This window comes from Gymnoscopelus microlampas (genome assembly GCF_963454915.1).
Source record: "Gymnoscopelus microlampas genome assembly, chromosome: 18".
NCBI lineage: Eukaryota > Metazoa > Chordata > Actinopteri > Myctophiformes > Myctophidae > Gymnoscopelus > Gymnoscopelus microlampas.
The window spans coordinates 19,854,198-19,882,042 of record NC_139955.1 but is presented as its reverse complement, the minus strand read 5'-3'; the positions used below and the strand labels follow the sequence as shown (position 1 = coordinate 19,882,042).

General features: G+C 42.9%; 1 protein-coding gene across 4 annotated transcripts in view; it reads left to right on the top strand.

Moving 5' to 3' along the window:
• Positions 1–26,070, top strand: part of afap1l1a (actin filament associated protein 1-like 1a) — a 45,710-nt gene extending 19,640 nt beyond the window's left edge. Inside the window, exons 1-19 of one of the 4 annotated variants that reach the window (XM_084085900.1) lie at positions 26–270; positions 9,280–9,405; positions 9,681–9,764; positions 9,876–9,964; positions 11,633–11,768; positions 12,032–12,127; positions 12,556–12,770; positions 12,924–13,103; positions 13,536–13,625; positions 15,781–15,856; positions 16,081–16,200; positions 16,405–16,616; positions 16,942–17,087; positions 17,278–17,350; positions 18,384–18,465; positions 21,167–21,334; positions 21,807–21,982; positions 22,078–22,203; positions 23,475–26,070. In XM_084085900.1, coding sequence (XP_083942026.1) covers positions 240–270; positions 9,280–9,405; positions 9,681–9,764; positions 9,876–9,964; positions 11,633–11,768; positions 12,032–12,127; positions 12,556–12,770; positions 12,924–13,103; positions 13,536–13,625; positions 15,781–15,856; positions 16,081–16,200; positions 16,405–16,616; positions 16,942–17,087; positions 17,278–17,350; positions 18,384–18,465; positions 21,167–21,334; positions 21,807–21,982; positions 22,078–22,203; positions 23,475–23,501 — 2,253 coding nt within the window. In that variant the 5' untranslated portion in view covers positions 26–239 and the 3' untranslated portion in view covers positions 23,502–26,070. Of the gene's footprint in view, positions 1–25; positions 271–9,279; positions 9,406–9,680; positions 9,765–9,875; positions 9,965–11,632; positions 11,769–12,031; positions 12,128–12,555; positions 12,771–12,923; positions 13,104–13,535; positions 13,626–15,780; positions 15,857–16,080; positions 16,201–16,404; positions 16,617–16,941; positions 17,088–17,277; positions 17,351–18,383; positions 18,466–21,166; positions 21,335–21,806; positions 21,983–22,077; positions 22,204–23,474 lie in introns of those variants that run through there. The other 3 variants (XM_084085901.1, XM_084085898.1, XM_084085899.1) reach the window with 3 other exon arrangements.
• The last annotated feature ends 1,775 nt before the right edge of the window (positions 26,071–27,845 follow it).

Sequence of the window (27,845 nt, the reverse complement as noted above, 5' to 3'; positions counted from 1 at the left end):
AAGGAGAACAGAGAGGTAGAGGTAGGGAGAGGGGAAGGAGGGAGGCAGATAACAGATCAGAGGGAGGGTTGAATCCCCCCCAGGAGCCAGAAGCAGCAGCAGGCAGATCAACACACACCTTCCAGTACAAAGACACCATAGGACTCAGAGCACACAGGGAGCCTTTGACTCTGGAATAACTCTTATCTGCATGATGCGCCAATGAGGCCTTGTGTCTTCTTCCTCTAAAACACCGGAACATGGTGGGGCTTTCATCCACTGCTGTTGAAGGTAAGAAGAACCACTGAAAAGGGAACTTTTAAGGCCTGAGTTTGGTGAGTTATATGTAGTTGGCAAGTGGGTGTCGTGCACCCAAAATAGGCGATCTTTTGGGTGCACGACACCGGTGTGCAACACAGTTTTAAATCAGGCTTTAACACTCCAATATCAGATATGTAGCCGCTTCAAAGGTCAGAGTAAAACATAGTGTAAAGTTGAACGAAATGTGGAGTCTAAAGGTTTGTAAAGGTAAACGTATGCAACTGCATGTGTTTGTAAAGATGTGTGGATTATCTGTGTGGATTTCAACTTCAACTGTATTGTCACATCACAAGTTTACACCAGGAGTGGGTTAGTTTATGCAAGATTCCCACACATTGCAGTTACATTACATGTAGAGCAAAATATGAGAGTCAAACATATGTAGTAATGTAAGTATGGTACTCTGAATTTGATCAAATATACAGTGTTGTTCTCTTTATTTAGCTAAATATATTTTTTTTAAAGTTAAATATAGTGTGAGGATGTCAGAATACAGTGTTTGACAGTATTCATATATCAATAAATATCAAGTATACATGGAATGTGTGAGGATCTATCTACAGTCAAATATATTTAAAGTGTGTAACAGGTCAGTGTACCGGTGGGTGCAAAATGGTGCATGTGAAGACAAGAGACAACAGGTTACAGTCAAGTGCAGCAAGATATGTTGCATATCGTCTCTGTCGAGTGGAAACCTGATGTCCCAAATTGTTGTTTTTCAGGATTCAAATTCTAAAATTCGCAAAAGTAGCAGATCTACAAGCTCAAAACACATTGCTTCGCGCTGCGTTTTGAGCTTGCGGATCTGCTACTTTTGATACTTTTGTGTGACGCTGTAGTATGATCAAGTAGGGCATTAAAAACACAAAGTTAGAATATGGAGATAAGAGGTTTCTGCCCGACAGCAACGATATAAAGTAGGTATATGGGTGTGCCTGTTCAGCAGCCTGTCCCTAATTTAGTTTGGCGTTTTGATACTGCAGTGTTGTCTGCCTGATGGTAGCAGTGGGATCAGATTGTGGATACGACGCTATGATGCAGTGTAAAGTTATGTGAAGCAAGCAGAAGCTGCTTCTGTTTGGGTGCCTGTGTGGAATGTGTTATTTTTTGGGTGCCATTATCGTATCACGCCATATCTTGCTGAATTAAAAACAAGGAAGCAGTGTGACATTGTTGGGGAAAACACCTAACTGGCATGCAAACACAAGTGTGACATTGATTCATTCATTGTTGCAACTTGTTGTGGTTCTCTGTGTGGGAGCGTCTGTGTGGAGAAGCAGCGAGTGCTGAGCTGTCAACTGAGGTCGCAGAAACCTTTTTAAAGATTGAGTTTTGCCATTGTAAAGGGTTTACGTCTGTCTGAGTAATGTATGTGTGTTACTCTGTCAACTCGGCATGAAACGAGACGAAAAAAGCAATGCGTCTAATTGACGACTCGTTATTCTACATCAGCGTTTGCTAGACATGTTAGCACAGGTGCTTAACGCACTACTGACATTATTCATTCTCTCTCTCCCTCCCGCCCACTCTCTCTCTCTCTCTCACACACACACACACACACACACACACACACACACACACACACACACACACACACACACACACACACACACCCCCCGACCCCCCCCCCCCCACACACACACACACACACACACACACTTTCTTTCACAGAAGTGCTTTCCAATGCTCGATTGTTTTTAAAAACCTGAGCCTCCACAGTTAAACAAACTCCTTAGAGTACACACACACACACACACACACACACACACACACACACACACACACACACACACACACACACACACACACACACACACACACACACACACACACACACACACACACACACACACACACACACACACACACACACACATACACACATGCTGCTTTGCCTTGTCCTGCACTTTTAACAAGGTGAGGAATGTGTAACTGCAATTGTCAGTCATGTGTGAGAAGGTAAACATTGAGTGTGTATTCAGCTCTGAATGTGCAGCACATTCCTGCTGGCACCTCGGCTTTGAAATGTTGATGAAGACGCAGTTTGTTATAGTTGTGAATCCCACAATGTTCTGTTCTCATTTCAACACTCCCCTGTAAGGTCTGGGATGAGTTTTCAAGTAAAACATCCTTACTGTGGGTATTTCCCCCACAAAATTAATTCTAACTTGAACTCAGCATCCCTCTTCTGGGGTGAACCTTCTTGCAAAAACAGCAGATCTACAAGCCCACAACACGTCGCAGAGCAAGTGGTTGTGTGTGTGTGTGTGTGTGTGTGTGTGTGTGTGTGTGTGTGTGTGTGTGTGTGTGTGCGCGAGCGTATGTGCGTGAGTGTGCATGGTTTAGTTTTATTTTGCCTGATGTCATGCACAACACACACACACACACACACACACACACACACACTAGGTGCACTAGAGATTTGAGGGATCCCACTGCTTCAGATGTGAGATGCAGTGCAGCTCTACTGTGCTGTAGGTGTAATATGGTGTTGATTAGAAGAGAAGGTCATGCTGGTCTTAACGCCTCACGCAGCCAAAGCGCTAAGCTGCCAATTCTCTGCTAACACTGGCCCCACTGGAAGGATACAAGATAGGTGGGCACTAGGGACATCTGGGCACCTCAATGTAAAATTGGCTATTTTGTCCAAAATGTTTAAAAATATATATATTTGAAAAATGGTCTTAAGTAATGTAAAGTATACATGATGTGAACATTCTCAGTACATCATTATCAGACTTAATTTTATCCTTCAACTTCTTGTTTATGCCCCAAAATGACTGGATATAAAGGTTTTGTTGCAATTGTAGAAATACTAGAAGTTCGGGCCGCTACGCGGCCCGAACGTCTAGCGTGACGCGTCGTTCACTTTGCAGTGCCACCTTACAGGCACCTCACAGTGTGAGAGAGAGTTTTGTGCTCTCCTAAATCCACGGCAGGCTTTGAAAGTACCCACTTCAGAAAGAGGTGACGTGCATCACCTCTCCAATGACCAAAACCCACTATGGAAGCCGTCGAACTGGTGCGATCTGACGGCATCCTAGAATTTATAGGTACGTGATGTCAGATTACGTCACACTGGCGTGATGTCAGATTACGTCACACTGGCCACATACAACGTTCGCACATACTGACAACCGACATGGCGCAGGATTCAAATTGTATATATAGATTAGACCTTAACTGTCGAATGTTTAAGCATGTTCTAATCATGTATACTTTACTTTACTTAAAAACATTTTCCAAATATAATTTATTTTAAAATTTCGAGGTGCCCAGATGTCCCTAGTGCTCGGCAGCTATCCTGTTACCCACTGGACTGCTGGTGTCATTGTCACGTGGGATAATTGGCCGTGAAGAGCACCAGTCTGATCTATTGTTATATTTTCTTTAACCACATTAACCCCTGGTATCCCTACTTTGGGGAAATGTTTTCAAAAGTCTTAAAAAATAGCTGAGCTACAAGCTCACAACGTGTCGCATTGGGAGTCGGGACACACTATGAGCTTGTAGATTGGCAATGTACGGTATATAGAGCTTAACCACTTAAACCGTATAGTTGACCGGGATACCCCAGGGCTAGGTCCCCTCTTTTTTCCCTCTCCACAAAATCTCTGCACAAAACCGAAAATTGCCGATCTGCAAGCTCACAAGTGAACTTGTAAATCTAGTATTTTTACCAAACGTTTGCCCCAGAATATGGACGCTAGGGTTCATGTGGTTTAAGTGGTTAAGTGCAGAGGTGCATTCCGTCTCAGACGCTCGGCTGCCAACTGTGTCGTGTGGATCCCTGCTGAGTGTCAGGTTCAATTCCACAGAATCAGAGCCCGCACCTAAACAGCTGCAACTGCTGGCAGGGAGATGCTTGTGGCCGAGTCATGTCAGCCCCCCTCCCTCCCTCCCTCCCCTCCCTCCCCTCCCTGCACCTCCAGGGTGAATCCAGGGATCTATAATAACACATTAAAACAGGCGTGTTGGGTTCCTGCCCTGAGCCCAGTTCCTTGTGCCAGCTTCAGAGATGTGGGAGCGTGATTTTATTACAATGGAAGGAAAGTGTGTCAGTAAAAAACAAGACGTGGTAGTAAGCCGTGCGTTAGACACACACACCTACTGTCTGTAGGTCCGACTGAATGAATCCCTCTTGGCTGTTGACTCTGTGTGACCTTGACCTTGGCAGGACATGGTTTAACCCAGAGGAAGACACACCTCAGGAAAATATGTCTTAATGAGTGGGATCAGTTCTCTCTATCTCTCTCTTTCTTACTCACACCATCCCTGTCTCTCTCTCTCGCTCTTACTTGCTCGCTCCCTGCCTCTCTCTCTCTCTCTCTCTCTCTCTCTCTCTCTCTCTCCTTCTCCCTCCCGTCTCTTTCCCCCCCTTTCTTTTCCCCCTCCCTGTCTCTATTTCCATCCCTCCTTCTCTCTTTGCCCCTTCCCTCTTTGTTTCTCTTACTTTCTCTCGCTGAACTACACCCTCCCTCCCTCCCTCTCTCTCTCTCTCTCTCTCTCTCTCTCTCTCTCTCTCTCTCTCTCTCTCTCTCTCTCTCTCTCTCTCTCTCTCTCTCTCTCTCTCTCTCTCTCTCTCTCTCTCTCTCTCTCTCTCCCTGTCTCTTTCTTTCTCCCTCTTTCTCACTCCCTCCCTGTCCCCCTCTCCCTCCCTCCCTCCTTCCCTTTCTCTCTCGCCTGTCTCACACCACCTCATTGTGGGTGTATCAGCACTAGTGACAAAGACCAGATACTATGAGGAATCTCTGCTTGTCATTGGTGATTATATATAATATTACTATACCTGTTTATATGTCCAATGGCCAACATTCTCTACGAAGGGGCTGTCGCTGAAATGGACACACACACACACACACACACACACACACACACACACACACACACACACACACACACACACACACACACACACACGTGTTCAAGAGGCCTCCAAAGACCTTTGACACACCTCAATAAATTGTGTTTGCGTGTGCGTGTGCGTGTGTGTGTGTGCGCGCGCATATGCACATGTGTACGGCCGTGTGTGTGTTTGTGCATGCATGTGGATATACAGTATTCGCTCATGAGTGGAATCAGTGTGTGTGTGTGTGTCCTGTGGCTGACCTCAGTAGGAAGCATGGCTCGGTGAACCTTTTAATGTTGAGCGACCGTGAAACTGGGACAAGAGGAAGGAGAGAGGAGGAGAGGGAGGAGAGAGGGAGGGAGCAGGTCCGGTGTGCCAGCGGTGACTGAGTGTGTTGGCAGCTCTCATGTAGGATGACACTGCTCTGTCCGTGGAGATGGGAAATGTGATACCAGTGGATAGAAAGACATTAACACGACTTATGGGGGGGTTGCACCAACAAGGATGAACCACTTAAACCCTCTAGTCCACTCTAGAGTACCTGACTTGAGTTACAACTGTACTTTGAGCGCTTTTTTCCCGTCTACATCAAATCTCTTTGCCAAAAATAGCCGATCTACAAACTGCTCACAGTAGGTGTTTGGGTGGAAATACCTAAATGTTCCCCACAGAATTTGGATGCTTGGGTTCAAGTGATTAACCACTTCAACCCTCTTAAAATATCAGATCTACAACAATGCGTTGCGCAGATCTGCTAATTTCAGTGAATGTTCCTCCCTAAACAGGAATGCTAGGCTTAAGTACTAAAACCAGTTTAAAACACAGTTAATCTATTCATGTTGCACAACATTTTAAACATGGATTAAACCTAACCTGCAACCTAAGTATAATTTAAGCCTGTATATAATCTAGATTTATATTTCACTTTAAACAGGGATTCATTTTAATCAGGTTGTATTTAAACCATAATCAGGGATTCATTCTAAACTGTGACTTAGATTAGGCCAGCATACCTACCGTAAGGTGTATAGAAACTAAGAGGCAAATTCCTTGCATGAATATAGCCTAGCGGGACAGGCTTAAACCATTCAAGTTTTATGAAGATGATGAATTTGATAAATGGTAGGATTGAAGATAGGATCAAACAGTGAGATCAAACCGTGAGAGGAATTCTTCTGTTCCACCAATGCAACAGCTACTGGTGGTAGCCCTGATACTTTATGCAAGTGAGATAAGGTAAGATAAGATAACCGCTTTATTGATCCTGTGAGGGAAATTCTGTTACCAGAGTCAGCACAGCAGTAGTACTCCACCACAGTATACACCCTCCTCCACAAAGCTTGGATTAGGCAGAACAAAATAAATAATAAGAATGCACACAGTAACCATGTCAGATTGTGTCCTTACTCCTTACAGTAATAAACTTTATTTGTATAGCACCTTTCATGACATGAAATGCAGCGCAAAGTGCTTTACAGAGCAAGAATACAGTTACAGTTACAACCAATTTAACAATAAAGCAAACAAAAAATAAAATAAAATAAAAGCAAAAGCATAAAACATTAAAATAGGCAATACAGTGAGGACTTAAAAATCAACCAAAGAGTCAGCTAAAAGCAAGAGTGAAGAAATAGGTCTTGAGCTGTGCTTTAAAGCTATCGACAGAGGCTGCCTGTTTTAGGTGTAATGGGAGTTTATTCCACACTGTTGGTCCGTAAAAGCAGAATGCTGCTTCACCGTATTTTTTATATGTCATTTTAGGCACCTCGAGTAGGTCAGCACTTGAAGACCTGAGGGTCCGGTTTGGAACATGTCTCTCTAGGCAGTCATAGAGGTAGGAAGGTGCCAGACCATTTAGAGCTTTATAAACTATTAAAAGAATTTTAAAATCAATCCTAAAAACAACCGGGAGCCAGTGTAGTGAAGCTAGAACTGGAGTGATATGTTCTCTCATTCTAGTTTTAGTTAAAATTCTGGCTGCCGCATTTTGAACAAGTTGTAATCTGTCAGTTGTTTTCTTAGGCAGGCCAGAGTAGAGTGCATTGCAGTAATCAAGCCGAGAGAAAACAAAAGCGTGGATCAGCGTTTTTGCGTCATCTAACGACAGATAGTCTCTAATTCGCGCAATATTTCTAAGATGAAAGAAAGCAATCTTGGTGACATGATTAATGTGTGCATTAAAATTCAATTCAGAATCGATAATAACCCCCAGGTTCTTTACTGTGGTGTTACTTTCTACAGCCAGGTTACCAAGTCTACTTATTATTGATTCTCTCTGCTCACTGGAGCCAATTATGAGAATTTCTGTTTTATCCTCATTTAGCTTAAGAAAGTTCTCACTCATCCAGCATTTTATACTGGACAGACAGGTCAACAACAGTAATGACTATTTGACTAAAAAGACTATTGAACATGCAGAATGACCATGGTGTGGGTCAAAGATCAAAGTGTGGCGCTTGAGGAAAGGTCCTGGTTTGTGTTCATACCCCGCAATATGGATGTGTTGAGTATGTTTCATGGCAATCTAAGCGGTAGTCTTTGAGATATCGTGTTTGGGATCAAAGTGGTGAATGGACTGACAGAGGGATGGAGCCCCGCTGTTTGCAGGGCTAAACGGAGACGAGACGAAGAAGGAGATGGAGAGAGGGAAGAAAATAAATGTGAGCTGGGATTGATGTCATTAACAATGGGGTTGTGTGCTTGGTTTGGTTCAGTTTTGGATGAGTTACTCAGATGAAGAAGGAACCCCCCCCCCCACGCACACGCACACACACACACGCACCATCAGCAGGTCCAGGATTGGTTCTCATGCCTCGCGGGTGTCCGGCAGCAGCTGAGAGAGCCAGACGGTTTATTTAAAGTCTGTTCTCAAAACAGGGAGTGGTCCAGTCCCTCCTCTCACATCAACATATGATGTGAATCATGTATTCCTATAGCCTGCTGACTCCACAAAGTGTTACAGAGCCTGAGGACCCTGTGTGTGTGTGTGTGTGTGTGTGTGTGTGTGTGTGTGTGTGTGTGTGTGTGTGTGTGTGTGTGTGTGTGTGTGTGTGTGTGTGTGTGTGTGTGTGTGTGTGTGTGTGTGTGTGTGTGTGTGTGTGTGTGTGTGTGTGTGTGTGTGTGTGTGTGTGTGTGTGTTTTGTGTGTGAATGTGGGTAGCTTGTCTCCCTCTTTGTCTCCATGCAGCTGCATGCATTGTCTGTGTCAGCGTTTGCTTTGGTACGGTCTTGGTCTCCAGAGCAGCAACATCTGCTGTAAGATAAAGATCAAATCCCTGTGAATTGAACCCTGCCTGCTGGTGTATTTTGGCCCCTGCTTTGAGCTCTGTAAAGTGGCCCTTCAGTCTCACTGTCAGAACCACATTTTCCTGCCAACATCCTTGGAACTCAATGCCGACTGCAGAGGCGTTTCAATTACTGTTGTAGCACTGAAAATGACAGTTGATTGATCTCTGGTGGCGTGCCCGTGTGCCTGCATGCAAACTCCACTATGCCCATATGTCCATGTTGATCAATTTGACCGTTGATACCCTGTACACAACTACTATATGCCCGTTTTACTGTGATAGATTATACATTATATTTATTCATGTCCAATCAGTCCATATGCAGGTGGCCAGGTTAGTCTCCAGGTCCTTAACCCATTTAGACCTGAGGCCGATTCTAATAACGCCTTCTAAAACCTAACCTAAGATTTCTGAAAATGTTCAAATTCTTACTAAGAAATGTATACAACATGATGTTGCTATATGTATAGCAACAACTAATGAGACACAGAGGTGGCTCCCGGATTCAAAGGTATAACAACGTATAGGTGGCAGCAGGTCTTTATGCTGTTTTTACAAGGCCTGTTCTTGTTGCTGTGGTGACATTGTTTAGTCTGGGAAGGTGATGGAGTGAGGAAGAAGGGAGAGAGGCATGGTGTTTGGGTGACATATGAACATACCTGTGAAACAAACAAAGCCACAGAGAACAAAAGAGGGACCACATCTTTCATCGGATTTGTTTATTTTGGTCACATTGACCTGTGCCCTATCCGTCCGTTATCCTGATCCTTTCCTCTGACCATTGCCCCCCCTGTGTGTGTGTGTGTGTGTGTGTGTGTGTGTGTGTGTGTGTGTGTGTGTGTAGCGATGGAGGTGTTGGTCAGCGAGCTGGGTGTCCTTCTGAAGCTGTTGGACCAGGAGAGCCTGAGCTCCTCCACCCAGGAGAAAAAGACCTGTGTCCGCAACCTCCTCCAACAGATACAACCATCAGGTCAGAGAGACACACACTAATTAATGACAATATGCTTTATTTATACTGTATAGTGTATAGCACATTTCATGAAGCTTAGACCCTTAAAGACTTCTAAAACTCACAGGTAGCTCATAAACTTTCACAGACCTTCCATAATGACAAATTGTATATATGATAAACATATGCACAACATTTCTTAATGAGGTGTGTGAAGAATACAGTGTCACAGCCTGTGTATATTAGTTGTGTGTCTTGTGTATAAATAATGTCTGTCTGTGTGTTCTCTGTTCCAGTGTCAGGAACCGATTACATTTACATGAACTCATCAGTGTATAGAAACGGCACCAGCTTTGTAGAATCCCTCTTCGAGACGTTTGGTGAGTTTTGTCTCAGCACCCGGAGCTGTGGGATACAAATGGCCCCTGTAAATCACATTGTCGCTTGAACTCAGAAATGTTGTCGATCCTGTGCTGTTTTTGACATAATAGACTGTGACCTGGGGGAGTTGAAAGATGCCTCAGAGGACCTGAAACAGGATCCGCACACACAGACCGAAGACACGGCCACTTCAAAACAGGTACGTGTCCCAAATCTCCTGAGTAAATGCTGCATCGCTTAATTTGAACCCTTGAATCCCTATTCTGGAGTGAACATTTGCCGAAAATAGACGGTATACAAGCTCACAGCACATCGTGTTGTTATGTGCTGTGAGCTTGTACATCGGGCTAGTTTCTGTGAAGAGATTTGATCTAGCGAGGAAAAAGAGCATTCAGAGCAAACTCAGGTCAAGTTTACTAAGTATAAGGGTTTAAGTGGTGAATGTTTCCCTCTCAGTGAATGTCATCCATATGCTCTCTGTTATGGAGGAGGTGTGAGGTGTGTGGCTATAAGACAGATGGGAGGTTTGACAGAAGTCTCCGGAGTGAGGCTCGCTGTCCAGCTGCGGGCCCCCGTTACTGTTACAAAGTCGTCCATCTTTCTGTCACTCCCTGTCTGTACAACATGTCACTCTCCCTTTGAGACCACCGACAGCTCCCTGCACAACTATTAAAGTACACCCCTTAATAACTGTGACATGTGGGAGAGGCCGATGGATAGAGAGAGAGAGAGCTGCACTCCTTTCACAGGGTATTTCCACTCAAACACCTACTGTGAACTGTGCTTTTTCTTTCTGCTGTAATGGGATCCTTGGTAGAGCTCTCTGAGGCCATCTGTCTAAGACCTTGACTACACGTATATGGATATTTTTCTAAACTGATCTTTTCCTCCCGTTTAAAAATGACCTTAGTTATTAAAAAAAAGAAAACATTTTTCACACCTAAACAGATTTAGAGGGTTGCTTCACCGCCCTTGTTTTATTTAAGCTTTGAACTTCCTGATACATATTTGTACTACCTCATACGTGTGTGTATCAGGTAGACGTAGTCCAGTAGGTTGATACTGTAAGACATTTGGAAATAGGTCAAAAATAGACTGTTTCGCCCGGTCCCCCAATTATGCATGTTAGTGATTCGTTTTGTTTTCTCTCTTTTGTTTTTACCCAACCCATTTTGAGCCCCTTAAGCTTATCCGAACCCAAGCGTCAACGCACGGGTCAACCCACATCACTACTGGATGGCAGTGCTACGTGAGCATGAGCTCATATTAAATGATATCTTATTATGCAAAGGGTCCCCAACTTTGTTCCTCAACAATTACTGATTGGTACAGTATTCCTCGACCATTCTGTGAGCAGGAACCCTGAAAGGGAAAGCACACACTAGAACAGTGGTTCCCAAACTTTTTAGCTTGAGACCCAAAAGAGATATTCGATGTCTCCCCGGGACCCAAACTAGTGAAAATAGCCGATCTACACGACACACAACACGTTGCGATGTGACACATTGTTAGCTTGTAGATCTGCTATTTTCACTACTTCTTAAAAGTATTTATTTCCCTTTTAATAACTGGACTTTCTTTTTTTTAAAGGAATTCTTTTGAAAAACTGAATATCTTGTGATTTAAAAAAAAATCTGTTAAATCTGTTTTAGAAAGAAATAATAATAATTCAAAACAAAAGTAGGAAACAAAAAATAAAGGGGTATTTACCCGCAACCCATTAAAATTGGTTCACATATGGGTCCCGACCCACTGTTTGGAAACAATACATCCCCTGCTGATCCACCATCGAGATTGAACCTTTCTCCATGTCAGCGGGAAAATGAGAGGTTTGGTAAGATAACTGTGTTTACGTGTCTTTCTCCAGGGCTGTACGGACCCCCCAGCAGTCCACTCAGTTGACTCTCCTCCCCCTCTGCCCACCACACCTCCGCCTGAGGATTACTATGAGGAGGCGGTGCCCCTCAGCCCTGGCAAGCTCCCCGAGTACATCACCAACCGAGGTACAGTCGCGTACCTCAACCGTACAACCTGCAGTGTCCTCCGTAATCGTAGTATCATTTTAGCACTATAAACTGTAGTCTGGGGAATTTCCATATTTTGCTACTTTTAGCACTTGATCCTGTGCACTTTGATCATTCAAATTTCGTCTCATGTAGCACTTTGCCAAAACATAGTTTGAAAAAAATAAGTGCTCGTTAGTTTAATTACAGGATGACAGAACACAAGGTCTAATTAGAGGTTGTTTTCATGTGTTCCTCTCCAGGCAGCTCCAGCCCTCCCAACTCCATAGACGACTGCTATGAGGATGCTGAGAGCAACTACCCTCCCACCTGTATCGGCTCACGACGCAAAAACTCATGTAAGAACTCCATTACCCACAAACCAACAGCACATCTAAACAGTAGGTTTATTTGCCAGTTGCTGGAAGTCTTATGTTCACACATACAACCACGGATTCACACACACACACACACACACACACACACACACACACACACACACACACACACACACACACACACACACACACACACACACACACACACATACATTTAACATCTTTATCTTCGTTCACATCACACAAAGCTCAACAACAAGTATTTCAGGATACAGATCAAGGGTACAGGAAGCATCGCCTCCTCCATATATGGCAACTGCCAATTATCACAGACACTGAACAGAATGTTGGCACGCACGCACGCACGCACGCACGCACGCACGCACACACGCACGCACGCACACACACACCAACCACTGCTTAAAACCTTTAATTTTCCTCTTTCCCAGACAATGATTCGGATGCGCTGAGCAGCTCCTATGAGTCGTATGAGGAGGATGAGGAAGAGAGAAGCCCGAGGGCCCGACTTACTCACCAGTGGCCCTCAGAAGAGAGCTCCATGGCCCCTGCCAGAGACTGCCACATCTGTGCCTTTTTGCTACGCAAGAAACGCTTCGGCCAGTGGGCCAAACAGCTCATTGTCATACGAGATGACAGACTACAGGTGCGAGGTGTTTCACACGCACACGCACGCACGCGCACGCACTCACTCATTCACTCACTCACTCACTCACTCACTCACTCACTCACTATGCCATAGGATACAGTGCCATGAGCCATTTCCATCAATCTGTCTCATGTGCCGTGTCCCTTGCAGTGCTATAAGAGTTCTAAGGACCTGTCTCCTTACGTGGACCTGCCGCTGCCCCAGTGCACTGTGGTTTACGCCCCCAAGGACAGCAAGAGGAAACGCCATGAGCTCCGGTTCACCTTACCCAACGGAGATGTGCTGGTTCTGGCTGTGCAGAGCAAGGAACAGGCCCACAGGTGGCTTAGGGTGAGGCTCACACACTTTTACATACAATGTACCTGGCATTGAAACCACAATCTACACTCTTAATAAACAAAGGTTCCATGTGGACTCTAAAAAGGATCTATACTGTACATAACAATTTTGTTTTATTTAAATGGAATTATGTACAGTGCTTGTAAATAAATAAACTGAAATTCTAACTTTCGAAATTCGAACTTTCAGTTCCATAATAGTATTATTTGAGTATAGGTTGTTTCACCATTTATTTGTGTACTGTATCTGTACCCTGTCTGTCAATATCTGTAACGTATTTGTAACCAAGTTGGTGAGGTCCAGGGATAGTTATTGTATTGTATTGTTTTGTTTTGTATTGAGTGTATTCTCTGATTAGAATCAAGACTAAAAACAGACAAATGCCAGAGAGGAAGCTGCTGTCATTGTTGTCATGTGTCACAGGTGGTGCGAGAGGTGAGTGGCCAAGGACGAGGACCTGAAGAATCTTCATCTCCCATCATTCCCAGGAAAACAGAGCTTGACAAGGTAGTTGTGAGTAGTGTGTTCTTCCTATAATGTCACCTATTATCTTGAAGCAGTCAGATTGACCTGCTGTCTAACCTACTGTACTGTCTGAATGTATATTCTTATTTTGTGAACGTACATTAATGTTAGTCCTATATGTTCTGTGTCAGTAGTCGTGCATCAGTTGTTAAAGGACCTAACCGGTGGTCTGGCATGTTTAGCTTATTTTCTGTGACTCACGTTTTGCTTGATATTCATTACTATCAACCACTTTTACACAGCATATTGTGGTTTGTTTGATTTACAAAGAGGCCAAAGTTTTCCCTTAATTTCACTATGGTATGAAAATCAACTTACAGAAACTTGCAATATTAAATGCAGGCACTAATCAGATGCTCTTATCCAGAGTGCCTTCCAAATCCAACATCAGAGCAAGTGCTATGCACCCTAGACAAGCAACAAGAGGCCAAGTGGTTGAATAATAACTGCTAAACAAAAACCCAAGTATGTTAAATTGTGCAAATTAAATTCAAACATCCATGTCTTCTTAACCACGCTAGGATGTTTGGCCAACATTGACTCAATTATTGACGTAAGTGTGGTAACATTTTAATGACTATGGAGAAAATCTAAATCTAAAAATGAATTCATTAATGGACAAATTGTGTTTATATATAATTATGTATGACATATGGCTGAAGCTGAATGATCGTTAAAATGTTTAATGTTGGGTTGTCCCCAGACCATATGCCAAGCCAATTTCCTTGTGTGAACCTTTGCAGGAGAGCAAAGGTAAAAAAAGAAAGAAAAAAATATTTTTGTGGATGTTTGTGTCTACCTAATACCTCCAGAGCTGACATCAGTGAAAGTAGATGGTAAATGCCAATTACTTTGACACCGGCAAATATTCTCAAACAACTGTTTGGTGTGACATGCAAAGTTATGTTTGTATCTGCCTTTGAAAGCACAGTGCAGATTGGATGAGTAATTTACTGTAAAACAGACAATGACAGGGCTGCTGTGGTAGACAGCCAGCCAGAGCTGCGAAAGGAAACATCCGACATCTCCTGATTAGAGCTTTTCAGACAGACGAATGAGAGCTTTTCACCCAGGCGGAGCTGTAAATTACACAGGACCAGTCATAAATACCAGGGGAGAGGGGAAACGCTGCCAATAGGAGAGAGGAAGGATGACTTAGTTTATGTTTATTACGGGGTGTTGTAGGTTTATGTGCTCCACTGGATTTGTGTGAGAGAAAGTAAGGGAGTGTTTGAAAGAAAGAAAGAGAGAACGAAAAAAAGAAAAGAAAAATTAAGAAAGAAAAATACATGAACAGCAGTTAAAAGAAAGACATTGTTATTTCCTCACCATGATGGCTTTGGAGTGTCAGCTTTGCTCTTAATTGCTCTTGCGGCTCCAGAAAGAATGACTGACTGACTGACTGACTGTGTGACTGACTGACTGACTGAGTGCTATGGGAACAGATATCCTCACAAAGATGGCAAGATGAGGAAAATCTTGGAAAGTGATGACATTTAGCCTGGTCCTCACTGTCCAACTGGATGTTTTAAGGTTGTTTAGGTTGTGGTTAAGGTATACTTTATTATCCCCTCAGGGAAATTCGTCCTCTGCATTTGACCCATCCTAACAGTGCCATGGTCAAGAGTAGTGCAAGCGTGCATGTCTTTTTGTGGGAGGAAGCTCCAGGTACCTGCAGGAAACATGCAAACTCCACATAGAAAGGCCCCCTGCATGCTTGGGTTCAAAGTTGGACCTTCTTGCTGTGAAGCAACAGTGTTAAACACTGAACATGCTGTGGTGATGGTTAATCACTTACGCCCATATAATACTTTGCTATATGACGAATAGCGAAAATAGCCAATCTACAAGCTAAACGCATTGCATGACACATTGTGAGCTTGTAGATGTGCCATATTTTTTATTTTATTTTGTATTACTATTTTTATGAAATGAAAAACTGAACAGTTGCCCCAAATACAGTAGTCACACAATGGTTATTGTCACCAACATTAGGTTTAAGGATTAGGGAATTAAATTAATCAATGGGAATTGGATTAAAATGGAAGTCAAATATCCAAATACACTAATACAAACGTGTGTGTGTGTGTGTGTGTGTGTGTGTGTGTGTGTGTGTGTGTGTGTGTGTGTGCTCGCTCTTCAGAGGTTGTCTGGGGAGAAGAACACGTCAGACTCTGACAGCATGGGTGTTTGTCCAGGAGACAACTGCAGAGAGAACGGTGAGACATTCATTTAACACCCTGTGAACATAAACCTCATTTCATCTCCTCAACTTCAAATCTCTCATAATCGCTTTATTTTCTTGTGTGACATCATCATGTTCCTGAAGGTTCCCTTCCCCTCAGGAACACGATGAAGTTATCACACGACAAAGTATAGACTTTCACAGGTCACAGATGACCTAAGAAGAACCGTTAAAATGAGCCATGTGTTATTCTTCCAGGTAAGGTGAAGCGAGGGCCTTTTGCGGCTGGCAGTAAAATCACACGCATCATCAGCTTCTCGAAGAAGAAGACCCCTCGACCCGGTGACCCCCGAACCACCTTCAAAGACCCTCGACAAGGTGCGACCCTGCTTTGCTGTTTGTGTTTCCCTGTCTCAGCCCTTCACTCTGTGTGTGTGTGTGTTCTTGTATAAAACAGGATTTTACTTTAATTGATTATTTATAGTGAATTTGACTGGGATTGTGAAATTGATTGAGATTCATATTTACTGTATATAACTTGCCCCCCCCCCCCCCCCATCCACCTCTGTCTCCATGATGTAGGCTCTCTGTTGGTGCTGGTGAATCAGGTGTGGCGTGAGCAGTGGTGCTGTTTGTGGGGCAGCGCTCTCCACTTCCATCAGCAGAAAGGAGACCCTCGGACCACCCTGCCATCCCTCCCGCTCCACGGCTGTGAGGTGGTGCCAGGCCTGGGGCCCAAGCACCCCTTGGCTTTTCGCATCATGCGGGCAACCACAGAGTTGGCTGCACTGGAGGTAGGTTGCATGCAACATGAATGCTGGATCTAGTACACCTGTATGTACCTGGTAGTGGTCATTTTCATATTTGTTGGTGTTATTTCCACACCAGTGACAATTATTTTGCATAATTGTTTTTACCTCTGCCATTCCCTCCCCCCCCCCATTTGTCCATTCTCTCTCTTTCTCTGTCCATCTGTCCATTCTCTCTGTCTTTTTCCATTCTCTGTCTGTCTGTTTTCTCTCTCTCACTGACTCACTGACTCACTCACTCACTCACTCACTCACTCACCCTCTGTCTGTCTGTCTCTGTGTGTCTCTCTCTCTGTGTGTCTCTCTCTAGGCGTGTAGCTCTGAGGACTTTGGTCGGTGGTTAGGGGTCCTGTTAGCAGAGACGGGTTCATCCACAGACCCAGAGTCTCTGCACTACGACTACGTTGATGTGGAGACCATCGCTAACATCTGTGACGCTGCACGACACTCCTTCCTGTGAGTGACAGGGACAGTCCAGGAAGCCATGCATGTTTGTGTGTGCAGCCATTTAGACACTTGTGTATTCATTGTTTATGTGTGTTGCACCGTGTGTGTGTGTGTGTGTGTGTGTTGTTGAATTGTTGTTGCAGTGTGTTGTGTGTGTTGCATCATGTGTGTAATGGTGTGTTGTCTTTCTATCTGCTAGGTGGGCCACGTCCTCCAGCAGCACCTCCACAGACTCCAGGACATATGATGATGTCCCTCAGGAGGAGATGCAGGTGGGACACACACACACACACACACACACACACACACACACACACACACACACACACACACACACACACACACACACACACACACACACACACACACACTAACTACCCTATGCACACTGCCCAGGTCCAGCTGATCTGTGTATAGGGATTAGTAGTACTAAGACTTAAGGGTTTACTTTGATGTGTGTGTGTGTGTGTGTGTGTGTGTGTGTGTGTGTGTGTGTGTGTGTGTGTGTGTGTGTGTGTGTGTGTGTGTGTGTGTGTGTGTGTGTGTGTGTGCGTGTGCGCAGCTGTTGAGGACCATCTCTGTCTGAATGTGATAGTACCAATCATTCATTTAAACAGGCCATGCTCTGTTCCATGCCTGTCAATGACCAGCCTTTGTAGGGCAGATTGTGTGTGTGTGCGAAAGAGATAGAGTCTGTGACATTGTGTGTGTCTACAGTATGTGTGAGAATGTGGCTGATTATGTGCCATGAATGCCTGTTTATGTGCGTGTGAGAGAGAGAGTGTGTGAAAAGAAAAGAAGACTTAGAGATCATCCTGGTGAAAGGTAGTCAGAGGTCATGTCAGGTTTATGTCTTGTAAACTCTCTTAACCTTTCCCCTGACTGCACTTAAACACATAAATACATCATCCAGACAGCAAACGCATACATATCATATGTTACTCATATGTTTCACATGGTATTTCATATCATATAAATATGTTTTGGAGACTATATGAGAAAAATGGCAAAATTGGTTAAAATTAAATCTTTAAAATATCCAGTGTCCATATGTTTACAAATAAATGATGTGTTTCGTTTTTGTATTATTATTATTTATTTATTTATTTCCTTTAGCTTTTTCAGTCTGGAGGAGTCTCAGTCAAAAAATTATAATTAAAACAATAATGAGTTTTTTCTTTATCTTTTCATGGTCCTCTGTCTTTGTTCTGTCCTGTCTGCCTGTGTCCTCCCACATGGTTTGATGTGTGTCCTCCCTCCTCTCGTCCATTCCTGTGTCCCCTCCATCTATCCGTCCACACCCAGGCTGAGTCTGGGAACCAGACCAAACATTGCACCGACTCCAACAGAAACGGCCCGGCGGTCTCCCTCAAACGCTCCGGCTCAAGTAAGCAGGCCTTCCTTCACAGTGTCATTTAAAGTAGTTTACACTCTCAGAGTTACAAATAACTCAATACTACACTACACTACACAATACAATTCATTTGATGCCAACAAATAACGCTATATATATATATATATATATATATATTGCTAGGGTAGCTTTTGTAATAACGTTATAACAAATTCTCATGTTTCTCCAAAAAACATCTTATTACATTTTACATCAGAATTACCCCATAATTGATCAAACTCTTATTTTTACAAATAAAACATTATTTGGACAAATATGTATGGTAGAGTATGTTAATACAATATAACTAGCACGTCTTCAGTGATTGGAGGTGGTCTACCCTACTCTTTCACTGAGAATTCTGGTGTTGGGTAGGACATCTACTGGTTGACAACCAGTATTGCCTGAAGCTCTTAAGTGCATTTATCCCCTGGCTAAGCAGGGATTCCATGACTTCTATTTTGACTGAGTGGTAAAGCTTTGATATCCCAACATGGGGGAGCCGGGTTTGAATCCCAGCTAGGGCATGAAGCTTACAGGTTAGCTTTAAGAGTTTAAACCCATTTTGAAGTTTAAGAAGTGACATTGCACTGTCGTCCAGGTGGCTCAAACTGTAACAGAGTGTAAACAGAGTGTCCACACATACGAATCGCAACATCTGGTTCTCTCCCTCCGTTCTCTCTTTTTAACTCTTTTAGAGTTAAAATTAACCACTCCATATTCTGGGAGAACATTAGCCAAAACTAGCAGATCTGCAAGCTTACGATTGGCAATTATTTGGCAAAGAGATTTGGTGTAAGGAAACAAGAGCAGACCAAATGCAGTTGCAACTCAGATCAATTTCACTACGAATAGAGGGTTTAAGTGGTTAACACTTTGGATATTGCTGTGTGTCCAGCAAAGCAGAAACAGCTCAGCCAGGGGTCTCTGAAGCTCCATGCAGCCCCTGTCTATAAGCCATCATCAAACCCAGTGGAGAGCACCCCTCTGTGCTTTCTGTCCATCTCAGTTAAAGTACAGTAAATCAAAGCAGCATGTTATCCAATATAGGCCCAGATCGCTTCACATGCACGGTATAGCTATGTGTGTCACATCGAGCAAAAACCTTGTATCTCCATATTTCTTTTTCTTTTTTTCATAAGAATGCATTATTGTATGCTGTTGCAAAAGCAATGAAAATAGCTGCAAGCTCACAATGTGTCCCATGAGCTTGTAGATCAGATATGTTTGCTATAAATATAAAAACATGTTTTAAATGTTTTATCCTATATCATGCCTAGAAGGTTGAACGCCGTTGAATATTTAACCGAATGAAAGTATTAACAAGAGCTTGTGAACTAAATAATAACTACAGTGGACCCATTTGAACAAAGGTTCATTTTCTTTTCCTGAAAAGTAACGTTTTGGACATACAAGGTTTCTGCCCCGACAACGACAGTGTGAAGTATTGACTTTTTCTCATTTCCCCCTAGATTTATTGAATCTCTATAATCCCTCTAGCCTATATGCTAGGCTATAATCCCTCTGTTGGTGTCTGGTACCGGTTGGTATCCGGTGTGGCTCACAGTCCTGCTATATGAGCTTCCATCTTCTGTAGCTCCATGCTGAGTATCCCTCCATCCTCTTCCAGGCTTTCCTTTCATGATCTTCTCTACTTTTACTTCTTTTTCAATTTTCGAAACCACAAAATAAACCCCTCCGGTTAAATCTTTTTAACAGCTTTTCACATGATGTTTTCTATAAATGTTTCTGCCCCAAGGTGCGAGCCGTCTAGAAGAGTGTTCGTCCGTATATGTATATGTGTTTATGTCCCCCAACGTTTCGTGTTTTTGTGCAAAGCACTACAACGATCAGCGCCACATTTCTTGTGCACCTGCCAGTAGACCAAGGACCTAAAATCCCTGAATATATTACACATTTTGTGTTTTTTTTTTTGAGTGTGAATATTTTTCACATTTCGTGAATTCATAATCTCTGCTGTCTCTCCTTATTTGGGAAAGACTGTTGTCATAAATATGGTATCAAAGGTTCACAGGACCGCCACACTGTGGACCTTGTCTGTCCTCCTCGGATTTCATGTTATCGGTTTGTTTGCAACAATGCATGCAGCCTGTTTTATTAAGTGCATTGCACCCAATTGGATGTAAGAAATCCAATTAAATGATTGATAGTTTTACTTAAGTTCTCCCATACAAGATGATGCATGGGGATTTGCTGCCAGTGTGTTTCTCAGGGCTTTCTGTTGAGGTTCTGACACATCAAAGGCCTCTGTGCTCTGCGGAGCCCCGAGCCTCAGGATGTAACATGAGATTTATTGGACAGTCGCATTAGATCCACCGCCTCCCCTCCTGACCTCCCTCCTCTGCCGGAGAATACGCGTTTATCTACTCTTCTCTCATCTCTTTTATCCCCCTAGCCTGTTGGAATATGAAAAGAGAAAAGGGTCAACCGCGGTTTTGTCATTTTATATTCATATTATAGGTTCAAGTTCATAGGTTGCTCTCCCTCTCTCTCTTTCTCTCCCTCTCTCCATAAGAGTGCAGGAGGTAGTGAGAGTATGACAAAGATAGAGAAACAGACAGACAGACAGAGAGATGCGTGAGATGCTGATGTTGCGTCTCCTTCCCATGACCCCTAAACGTTTGACCCCCCCTCACCTCTAACCCCCCCACCTCCTTCTGACCTCTCCCCCCAGATGCCAACCAGTATGGGAGGTATGGGAAAACAAGAGCGGAGGAGGACGCAAAGCGCTACCTGCAGGAGAAAGAGGAGATGGAGAGAGAGAAGGAAGGCATACGTAATGCCTTGGTCGCTGTCAGACAGGAGAGGAGAGAGGCTAAAGAAGAGTTGAAAACAGCCACCGGTAAGAGAGAGAAAAACAAAATGATGGAGACGGAATGTTGTTATCCCCAATGTATGCAGTAATCACTGTCACACCTAATTAAATCTACAATCTGGAACTTATGAGTGAAGTTTATTTTAACCCATCAGTACATGCGCTTCCATCTTTATTGTAGTTAATTACAATTACCTCTCTCCATCAGGAGAGGGAGACAAAGGACATAATACTTATCAGTTGTAGATTAAACCAGTTAGTGTACTGACGACATCATGACACCTTGCTGGCTTTGAAGCTGACTTCACTGACTTTCTGTCAACATCTGACACAAGCGTCTTAATTAATCTTTTAAAATATGATTATCTGCAGCTTTTCATTTCACTAATTGCATCTCCGATCCCTCAAAACGCGACTTCGACACCGTCGGGAAACTGACCAAACATTTTTATTTAGATCTTTCTGTGCTGATGTGTCTGTCTGTCCCCTGTTGGAGCAGAGAAGCAGAGGCCCTCCCTGTGTGAGCGAGTGGCCCAGCTGGAGGCCGCCTGTCGGGACAAGGAGGCTGAGAGAGTAGACCTGGAGCTGCGGCTCACACTGGTCACAGAGAACCTGAAGAAAAGCCAGGCAGGAGGGTCACTGGGAGCCCCGGTGGAGGACAAACCCCAGGCCAAGGTAGATATGACGCACATGCACGCACGCACGCACACATGCACCAACTGATTCACATATACTGTTCTAACTGGCCCTTTATTTCTTCTGTTCATTAGCCTCGGAGCAGAAAGAGCCAGAATATCTACACTGAGTCTTTACCAGTAAACTGTGCCTCCGAGATGCGCAGGAGACCACCATCTATCTACGCCTCCTCTGCAGGAACTGTGATGCAGAAAGCCAAAGTAAGATGAGATTAGATCAAACTTTATTCATCCCCGGAGGTACAGGTGTCATAGAATCCCTGTCTTTCTGTCGGTCCAAGGATGGGGATCGAGAATCGGAATTGGACGGAATCGATTCGGAAGTTATCGGGAATTCAATTCAAAGGTTTTGGCTTATTGAGACATGACGTCATGACGTCATGAGGCCTATTGAGACATGATGTCATGAGACATGACGTCATGTCCCCAATAGACGAGAGTCAAGTCATTGAAATGAAATCACTGGCATAAACATATGTCGTTCTAATAAATCTTCTGACTTGTGTTGAATTTTTGGCCAACTACCAATAAAACAAGGAACATGAATTTAATGGCATGCGCATACTGCTTCAATGTTGCTCATCAGTTCACATACTCTACATACTATACTCGATAAGGGGATCGAAATCCATCCCTATCCTTACAGTCTCTCGGATTTCGGGAGGTGTAGTTCCAGACTCTATATAGCATTCGGAGATTGTGGAATAGTTGTCTGGGTACGCAAGACTAGTCTCTGTCAGTATTTCTAGGTCATGCTCCATAGGTGGTTAATAGCATCACAGCAGCATGTGTGATCGTCTAATTGACTTTCACAGTGGAAACCTCACTTAGTGCTGTGTGTTAACTGCTCATCAGACTGTGTGTGTGTGTGTGTGTGTGTGTGTGTGTGTGTGTGTGTGTGTGTGTGTGTGTGTGTGTGTGTGTGTGTGTGTGTGTGTGTGTGTGTGTGTGTGTGTGTGTGTGTGGGTGGTCATGCATGCATGTGTGTGTGTGTGTGTGTGTGTGTGTGTCATGCTTGCGTGTGAGAGAGAGTGAGTGTGTGTGTCCATTTTTGCACACACCATTGTGTTTGTGTGCTTATATTGCACATGTAATGCCTTTTCACAGTGGCTGGCCTACTCAGAACTTCTGTGCATGTTTTGCAGTTTTGTGTGTGTGTGTGTGTGTGTGTGTGTGTGTGTGTGTGTGTGTGTGTGTGTGTGTGTGTGTGTGTGTGTGTGTGTGTGTGTGTGTGTGTGTGTGTGTGTGTGTGTGTGTGTGTGTGTGTGTGTGTGTGTGTGTGTGTGTTGCACCTTTGTCCAATGTCTAACATAATTAAAAAGCTGAACATAGTCCCACAGATATGATCTAATCTCCTTTTGTTCCTCAGCTAACCTGATGTGTTCCATCTGACAGACAAGAAGTGTATGCATGTTATAACATAGTTATTAAACTGCCCTTGTTCTGTTTTTTTTTTGTTTTGTTTTAATTAGGAATGGGAGTCAAAGAAAGGGACCTAAGAGAAAACCAGAGACTGCAAAATGGACAAAATGGATGGAGCTGAGGGAAGGGATGCATACAGAAGGCAGGTTCTGGCATAAACTGTTTCAACACACATGCAGAAAATAAGATGGATAAAATAGAAATGCCACCATCCCCAAGGAAACATTTTGCTCGTCTCATTTTGTGAGGTGCAGTGAGGTGGAGAAAGTAACGTAATAGATTAACTCTGCCACAAGGGGGAGTAAACCTCCACTGAATATTTACCACGTCACTGCTGACACAAGCCTGGAATCTGAGGATGTTCATTTACCACACTGGACTTGGACTGTCTGTTAGAGTTATTTCAGTGGTTATGAGTGACATAGATTCAAGGCGGAGGGACATGAATAATATTGGGTTTAGGTGGGAAACGCATTAGGGAAGTGTATTGAAAAGCATGTGCTTAGATTGTGTGATGGATATGGAAAGGCACAGAGGATGTTAGCGCCGATGTTGTGCCCAAATTTGCCTGGAATTGGACTCACTCTTCGCAGGGCCAGTGACAAAACTGAAATTAAGCTACCGGTAATAAAAAAAACGACTTCTGGTCTACCCATGTCCCATAAGAGGTTAAATGGGTTGGCAATGCTCTCAATAGACCCCTTAACAGACGACGTCATACTGCCTGCGTGCAGCCAGTATGCGCGCAACGAAACCCATTATATCAGGTCTCGTTAGGACGCGTCTCACTAGCCAACACACACAAGAGGGGGTTGGGGTGTGCTGAAACCAGTGCACCCCGAAACAGGTTGGGAATTGATTGCGTGAAACAATCACCTGTGCGTCCAGGCTCAATGTTAGTAAACAAATAATTGGTCTATAGAGCATCATCTTAACCAGGAACTTTACTTTAATAACATTGCAAATGATGTTAACGAAACGTAAGGAAAGTTCAGCCCTTGACATTTTGAGTTCAACACTAAACATGTTGCACCATGGTATTATTTGGACATGGTCTTCTTGTGCGCCAATATGCAGTAAAGAAAAGCTTAGTAGGCCTACAGTAGTTTCATTCTTTCACTCATTCATTCATTCATGCCAACTTTTCTCAATAACAAGACTATGGGAAGTCTATTGACATATATGACACAACAAGTACCGGTTGTATTTTTTCATTTGAAAGGTTGACTGTGGTGACTGAAAATAGGTGGGTTACAGTAATGAATATTGGTATATAATGGGTGTGATAATTATGTATAGGCCTATGTTTGGGCCTATTTTTGTCAATGTAAATCTGACATAGAGTAGACCTATGTTCAGATCATTCAATACCAAGTTGTCCAATTTCTATGGACATAGTCAAAGCATTACATTTGGGAATATCTCTAATATAGTTTTTTTGTGGTGGTGAAGTCTATATTTTATACCTAGCCAGGTAGTGGAGTGTGGAAATGATAAGCCACTCTACCTGTCTATGATGAGTGGGCGAAGGGGAGTCGAATTCCGGTTGGGTGTCACAACACCGGTACAGATGGTGAAACGTCTGTTAAGTTGTCGAGTGGGAAGGGAGATCTAAGCAGATTTTTGTGTTCAGCAAGTGGATTGAAGACAGTTGTGGCCATAGTGTGCTTTTGTACAGTACTGTTACTGTTACTCTTACTGTTCTTTTCACTGCCTGCAGGTATGTACATATATATATATATATTTACTGAGCCATGAATACTGTTGTATATATTTTTAACCAGTGGATTTCAACTCCGGTCCTACACTACTGCTAGTTTCATATTAGGATATTTGCAGTCACATAGATTTTGGAGTACCATATCTGTTTAGTTCCTGATTGAACTAGAATCAGAACCTGCAGTAGGCCTGTTCTGCAGGTCCCCAGGCTCGGAGTTGATAACCACTATTTTAGACTGTACAAGGTGTGTTCATAACTGCCCGACATAAGAAACGCCTATAGATAATAGCATAACTAACACCATGGTGTTACTCCACATGCAAAGCCATTTCTGTGAATGGGAAAAAACCCATTAGCCATCATTTTAACAGTCTTAAACATGCAGTTGATTTTTGCACTTTACTGTTTTTCTACCTGGAGAAGGGGCCAATAAAATAATGTCTTGTTATTCAAACAGCTTGATTCTTTAAGGGTTAATAGAGGAGATCCAGAAATGGATTGTAAGTTTTATTTGTGAGAATAAAAACGTTACGTTTCCTCCTTAACTTGTCAAAAATGCAACAACAAAGACACTTTTCTTACTCACTGCTTTATTGTTTCGGTTTCACTTGATGAAATGTGAAGTCGATGTATAACCATGAACTCATACAATGTATTTAAAACAAATTAACACAACCAATCACTTTATACAAATATGAAGGCCATTCACTTCAGCACAATCAGAGTGTGCTGTGTTGATTAAATACTTAGAGACAACAGTGACTCTTGGGTGAATCAAGTGGGAAGCTCCCGGTCGGAAAAATTAATCAAATGCCAAAGTGACTTAAACCTGCATTGTCTGTGTTATAATGTGTGAATATTCTGTCATGGAACGATTTTTGTTAAACTGCAAAAAAAATAAAGTAAAAAGAAAAACCTGCATTGTCGGTAATAGCCAGCATGGGGTTATTCTACAGGTTCAGTAAGTTAATTTCTTACTGAGTTGATGTTCTCATTAGCTGGTTTCGAATATTCTTCATTACAGTTTGTTTATTTTGTTGATTTTGTAAATTATAGTCCCTTTTTGAATAAAATAGACAATACAGCGTAGCAGGGTATGCTTCAGGGTGGCTACATTGACATGTCTACCTTTAAATTAGCTCTGGTCCATAGTGTTAGAAGGAGTTCTCCTTAACACTATGTGACTTTGTGGGCTGTAGTAAAAAAAAAAAATCGCTACTCACCAAAACAAAGACGGTTTTAAGATGTTGAAAGCCTACCTTCCTTAGTGGAAACACTCCCCCCCACCTCCCGTCTTGAATACACTTTTTGGCCAGAAAAGAAGAATATTCCACCAGATGGAAAAAATGTTTACTCCACGGCGCCCCCTACAGATTTGGTCAATGGAATTTTTCTATTTCTAAGGCTTTCAACATCTAACCGCCTTTTTTTTGGTGAGCAGGGAAAGTGTATTTTTTATTTTTTACTACAGTCGAGAGGCTGCACTACCCGGGGGTATGCGTAACGCTATGGACCAGAGCTACCTTTAGATAGACTTCTACGGCAAACAGGCTAGAGGCGTAGCTACGTATGCGGTCACTTCTGGCTGCAAAACGCCATGATGGCAAGTTTTGGCAACGGTCAAATACAAGATGGTGGCTTCAAAACTGGACCACAATCCAGTGGGTGACATCATGGACACTAGGTCCATTATAATGTTTTGGCTATGGTGCGACTGGAACCACATTGACTAGACTTTTTGTATGTAAACAGCAACTTCCATCGCCATGAGCAAAATGGGGCAGACACGGACACATCTACACTCTGACCATGTGAATTGTCATTCCTTTACTTTCAGTGCACTGAATCGGTTCACTAAAAAGTTTCACTCAAATGATTCGTTCCCCAGTTTGTTCAGTGCTTGGCTACAGCACCGCCTGCACTGCATCGTCGGTCACTGAACTGAAACAAAAACAGGTCGTTCACTGACTGATCATTCAGAGCAGCACCTTCAGCTGACCGTCTCATCGGGCTATGAATCTAAACTTCATGCAGGCACTCACGCACTATATATAAATGGAAACAAAATGTATCTGGTTGTATTTCAATAAGGTAAACATGTTTATTTTATAACAATCCAGTCATAATGATCCAAATTAATGCTTTACACAGTAAAGGAGTGAGATAGTGAAATGATTAGATTAATTATTATAAATTTAAAACGGAAATGTGCTATATAACAATGAAAAGCAGTGTTCAAATCTAGTTCAATCTGCAGTTTTTATTTAAAGCCTAGTAATTGCAACTTTCACATATGCTACTAAAACTACTAAAAAACTGAAATATTCACAAATTGCACGGTTGTTCTGCCAGTCATATATTTGTTAGCATGCATATATTCTGCTGACATATTTTTTCATTCATATTTATTGATATAATTCACATTTTAATGCTACTCATAATTTACTCCACATTCATTCTCATTCTTTTGTCCTATTTCTGCTCTAGTCCTATATCAGTTTAAGTTTAAGTAGTTACCTTTTCCCACGTGGTTCTGTATCCTCAAAGTTCCATTATAATTATGGGTGAGTAAAGATGCATCCGTTTTGGACCTATTTTGATCATGGCAGGGGGTGTGTTTGCAGACAGTCAATGTGGCTCTTTACAGACTACTGTCACTGCAACCCAAGGCACAAACAGTCTGTACAGGCTAATCAAGTCA